The sequence below is a fragment of the Acanthisitta chloris genome, unplaced genomic scaffold (assembly GCF_000695815.1).
Source record: "Acanthisitta chloris isolate BGI_N310 unplaced genomic scaffold, ASM69581v1 scaffold38654, whole genome shotgun sequence".
In the NCBI taxonomy this organism is placed as follows: domain Eukaryota; kingdom Metazoa; phylum Chordata; class Aves; order Passeriformes; family Acanthisittidae; genus Acanthisitta; species Acanthisitta chloris.
In genome coordinates this window covers 6,772-12,056 of record NW_008670506.1, presented here as the reverse complement: position 1 = coordinate 12,056, position 5,285 = coordinate 6,772, and the positions used below count along the sequence as shown (strand labels likewise).

At 58.8% G+C, this 5,285-nt stretch overlaps 1 protein-coding gene across 1 annotated transcript in view; it reads left to right on the top strand.

Moving 5' to 3' along the window:
- Nucleotides 1-569: 569 nt before the first annotated feature.
- LOC103801298 (RUN and FYVE domain-containing protein 4-like) overlaps nt 570-5,285 on the top strand; it is a 5,269-nt gene continuing 553 nt past the window's right edge. The window contains 10 exon segments of the mRNA XM_009073706.1: nt 570-638; nt 868-963; nt 1,412-1,464; nt 1,825-1,950; nt 2,439-2,519; nt 2,636-2,779; nt 3,459-3,537; nt 3,631-4,497; nt 4,574-4,680; nt 5,274-5,285. The exon segment at nt 5,274-5,285 is cut by the window's right edge and continues 132 nt beyond it. Of these exon segments, the coding sequence (XP_009071954.1) occupies nt 570-638; nt 868-963; nt 1,412-1,464; nt 1,825-1,950; nt 2,439-2,519; nt 2,636-2,779; nt 3,459-3,537; nt 3,631-4,497; nt 4,574-4,680; nt 5,274-5,285 (1,634 nt within the window).

Here is a 5,285-nt window from a genome sequence, read left to right as displayed (position 1 = left end):
GCAGGCAGCATGCTGTGCCAGAGGCTTCTGCCTAGGTGGGAACTCAGTTTGGGGGCCTGAATGTCAGGAGCTGTGTGCTTCCCTTCCCTGACCACCCAGGAGCCCCTGCACTGTTTGTGATGTGAGGGAAGCGTGAGCAGAAGCAAAGGGAGAGTTTCCCTTGCACCAAACCCACACCCTGAATCCTGGGGAACAGGGACAGGGACGAGGATAGGGATGCGTTAGGGTCAGGGTGGTCTCAAGCTTAGGAACTCCCCAAGAAGTGAGAGCAGAGACTGGGGACATTTTGGGTCAGGGCACATGGACAGCTAAGGGAGTACAGCATGGGGCACCTTTGCCCACCCAATCCTCCGCTAACCCATGCAATGGGGGGACATGAGCAGGGAAAGGGGGTGCCTAAACCCATCCCCTCTCACCTTAACAGCAGGCAGCTCTGGAGTAGACCTGGGGGCAGGGAGTGGGGAGCAGGGCAGTTCCTCTTTCTGGGACAGTTTGGGGGTGCCAGGAGAGTGCCAGCCTGATACCTCACATCACTGTCCCCCCACCTTTGCAGATCCCTGTGAACAGCGATGGCGGGGGACGGGGAGCTCAACCGTGTCATCAAGGACCTGCAGAGTAAGGGTGTCAGTCAGACCCCTGTCAGCGTGTCCCCTGCATGGCACATCTCACCCTGGCCATGCCAGGTCTCTCCTCACACCCAGCCTGGGGGCAGTGGGGACATATCACTGCTGGGGTTGTTTCAGAGCATCCCAGTGCCAGCCCTGTTATTGCTGTCTGCTCCTGTCCTCACTGCCAGCCCCTGGTGATCTGCAGTGCCCAGCAAGTAGCTGTACTCCTTGCTCCTCCTGTTCCCCTGTTTCATCCCAGGGCATGTTCCTCTTTCTCTTCGGAGAAAAGGAAGCTCAGGGGGATCTTGCCACTCTCTACAACTACTTGGAAGGAGGTGGTTGTAGCCAGGCGGGGGTTGGTCTCTCAGTCACAAGCAATAGGACAAGAGGAAATGGCTTCAAGTTGCACCAGGGGAGGTTTAGATTGGATATTAGGAAAAATTTCTTCACGGAAAGGGTTATCAAGCATTGGAACAGGCTGCCTAGGGAAGTGGTACAGTCACCACTCATGGAGATATATAAAAGACATGTAGATGTGGCACTTGGGGACATGGTTGGACTTGGCAGTGCTGGATTAATGACTGGGCTCGATGATATTAGAGGTCTTTTCCAACTCAGATTCTATGATTTTACCCACCATCAGAAATCCCTGGGGCCAGGAATTGTTGAGGCAGTAGGGAGGTGCGGTGGATAGGAGAGTGCCAGCTGCCTGGGCAGTGTTGTGCCAGCTCAGCCCTGCCGTCCTGCAGAGACCGTGACTGAGTTGAACCGCAGCTACCGGGAACAGAACCTGCCAGTGACAGACGGGAGCCAGGAGCTGCACAGCCTCTGTGCCCAGCTGGAGTTCCTCCTCCAGGTACTTCTGCTCCTCTGTCCCTGCCACTCCCTGCCTCAGTTTCCCCTTAGGTATAGCTGAAAGCAGAGACATACCCTGTGTTGACTGTTCTGGGGAGTGGGAGGACCCCAGCCAGTGTTGTTTGGCCCTGGGCATCCCCAGCCACCTGAGCATCAGGGCCAGGCTCTCCCTTTGTCCACGTGTAATTGCACATGTTGCAAGAGGGAAACTGAGGCATGGAGACAGTGAAAAGAGGACAATCAGGGGACATATCAACCAACCCTGGTGTGGGAGCTTGCTGGATCCCAGCCCCACAGGGGACAGGCTGGGGGGACAGGGGACACCCCCAAAAAAGAAAGCCCAACCTTGTACCTCTGTCAGTTTGACCTCAAGGAGAAGAGGAGCTTCTTTGGGCAGCGCAAGGACTATTGGGACTTCTTGTGCCAGGGCCTGGCGCGATGCCGGCAGGAGCATGAAGGCATTCACTTTGTCATCTCCCTGGACAAGGTGGGCATGGGCTGACAGGACACCTGGGGACTTGTGCACACACATGTGCTTCTGTTTCCTGACCGGTGCAGATGCACTTGCGCACAGGCAAATACTTGGACACCAAGGATTTGCCCACTGGTGCTATAAAGGGGTTTCTCCCCTCTGGGCTTCCCACTGCCCCCCAACCCTGGCCTTGGGAACTCCCTTCCCCCCAGCATGGACTGGGGAGGAGGTGTAGGGGTGGCAGACTGGTGTGACAGGGCTTGATAACCCCCTCTCCCTCCAGCTGAAGACCCCTGTGGGCAGGGGCCGAGCCTTCCTGAAGGATTTGCCCACTGGTGCTATAAAGGGGTTTCTCCCCTCTGGGCTTCCCACTGCCCCCCAACCCTGGCCTTGGGAACTCCCTTCCCCCCAGCATGGACTGGGGAGGAGGTGTAGGGGTGGCAGACTGGTGTGACAGGGCTTGATAACCCCCTCTCCCTCCAGCTGAAGACCCCTGTGGGCAGGGGCCGAGCCTTCCTGCGGTACTGCCTGGCGGCAGGCGGTGAATCTCTGCAGCTCTGCCTCCTTGATGCTGAAAGCCTCCGGTGAGAGCAGGAGCACATCAAGGGGATGCTCTTGGTGGTGGGGGACACAGCCAGCATGGGCTGTGCCCTGCAGCACCTGGTCAGCAAGGGTGTATAAGCCTGTTTTGTGGTTGCAGCGAGTGGTACTACGCCCGCAGCCCCTTCCTGAGCCCCCAACGCCGAGCAGAGATCCTGGGCAGCCTCTATGAGCTGGACTGTGTCACCTTCCACCTGGCTCTGCGCAGAGATGACCTGGACACCGCCTGGCCCATGTTCTCTGAGTGAGCCTGGGGCCGTGGGGACACCAGGGGCATTGGTGGCACCAGGGGTGTCAGGGGCATCAGGGGCCCCTGGGGATCAGCTTCACAGAGCAGCATATGGGCATTGCCCCACTGCCCTGGACCCCATGTGGCATTCCAGCTGTGCCAGCTCTCCATGTGTGGTCCCAGGAGGGCACAGACACCAGCACCAGCATGCACACCATGCCTGTGCCTGCAAACATGCCACGCACATGTGTACACACATACAGCCATCCTCTGCCAAGTACATCCCAGGCACAGGTCTGCTGGAACACTGTGACATCTGAGACAAGGGGGCATATGTGTGTGCTTGCACATCCTTGCTCTTGGACACACTTGCAGGGGAACACTCATGCGCACACACTTGCACTTGTTCTGCTGCTCACACAGTTGTGTGCACTGCCACAAGCACACTTGCAGACTCCAATGCTCCCCTGCAGCCACCACAGGGGTCTCTGGGTGCCACATTCTCTGTGGGTTCTTAGGCTTGTGGCACCATCATCCTTGGTTCCCTGCCACCAGGTGCCACCCAGTGTCACTATCCCTGCTGCCCTCTACATTCCCAAAGGCTGGCTGTGTCCAGGGAGCCCAGAGGGAGGGTGGTGGCACCCTGCCCACCTGGTGGGTGACCTGGTGGCCCTGAGTCCTGTATCCCCTCTAGGACACTGGTACGGCCCAGCCCAGTGACCAAGAGCAGCCCAGCAAAGACAGCCTTGCAGATAAACAATACTGGCACTGAGGCACGTGGATGGCCCAATAGCATTGCCCATCCCACCGTGGCACCCCATAGGACACCAGCCCACCCTTGTCCACCCACTTTGGCTGCCCTGCAGATGGGGGGTGAAGAGGTGAAGGATATGGAGGGAGATGCAGATGCAAAGAAGGACATGGAAGAGAAAGATGAAGAGGAGGTGGAGAAGGATGAGGATGCGGAGGAAGTGGATGAGGTGAAAGTGGATGTGGAGGAGGATTTGGAAGAGAAGGATGAAGAGTTGGCAGAGGATGAGAAGGAGATGCAACATGTGGATGTAGAGGAACTGGAGGACATGCATGGCACTGGCAAAGCACTCCAGTTTGATGGTGCTGGGGAGCCTGGCATGTCCCCACTGCCTGGCATGAGGTGTACACTGGGCTCCCCATCACTGGTGTCTGAGCAGCTGGGTGGGACAGAGGCTTCCCTGTGGGCACCGGTGTCCCAACTGCAGGCTGAGGTGGGTCAGCGGAAGGTGGCAGCACAGGAGCTGGTGGCACAGCTGGCGCAGGCAGAACTGCGACACCAGCAGCGGGACAGCAGTGCCCTGCAGGCTTGGCTGCAGGCACGTGAGGCCGAGGCACTGAGGGAGACCAATGCCTTCCTGGAGCGGGCACTGGAGGCCGCAGTGGCAGTAGGGGACCTGGGGGCACTGGCGCAGGCGCAGGAGGAGGCACGAGGCTGGCAAGAGGTGGCGGAGGAGCGGGGCACCCAGCTGGCTGAGGTGCTGGCAGAGGCAACGGCCCTGGCCTCACGCCTGCAGGAGTGCCAGGCAGCGCTGGTGGCAGCAGGACAGACAAACATGCTGGAGGATGCTGGTTCTCCAAATGAGGTGGCCGCCGTGGAGGAGGTGCTGCGGCAGGCACTGCAGCTTGCCCATGGTCCCCAGGAGCCCCTGCTGGACCCTCAGGCAGAGGAGGAGCCCAGCACAGCTGTCAGCATGGCTATGGTATGGACAAGCCCGAGAGAATCCCTTGGTGGGGTGGGAATTTGGGGTCCAGATTTAAGCCACCACTCTCCCACAGCGTTTGGCCAGCCTGGCTGCTGCAGCACGGGAGGAAACCTGGCAGAGCCGGCAGCAGCTCCAAGCCCAGCAACAGGAGTTGGCACGATTGCAGGAGGAGCTCAGCAGGTTGGGCAGGGATCCCCGCTTCCACCACCCACCATCCCACAGTGGGACCCCCCACCTCCACCTGCCACATGGTTTCTCTTGGAACCCCCAATGATGTCCCACTCTGACCCAGGGGAGCAGCACCTGGGGATGGGCAGGGAGCAGGAAGTACTTGGGGAGGGAGAGCTGGAAGGAGGGGTGAGTGGACAGAGGGGTGGAGTGATTTGGGGTAAGCAGATGGAGGAAGGGAAGGAGGGATGGATTTGGAATGGATGGATGGAGATAGGACAGTGGATGGAGAGATGGAGGGACAAATTTGAGGTGAGTAGATGGATGGGTGGGTGTGCAGAAGGCCAGGGGGATGGATGGATGGATGGATGGAAGGAATGATGGATGGATGGATGGATGATGAATGGATGGATGGTGGAGAAACAGATGGGTGGCTGATTTGGCAGATTGCAAGGTGGCTGTAGGGATGGGGAGATGGCTTGGAGATGGATAGGCAGCATAGAAAACAAGGGAGGGAGGGATGAATGAATGCATGCATGGAGAGATGGATGGAGAGATGACCAGTGGCGGGACAAGGGGACCATCTCCCTAATGCCCTGCACCAGGGCCCGGCAGGA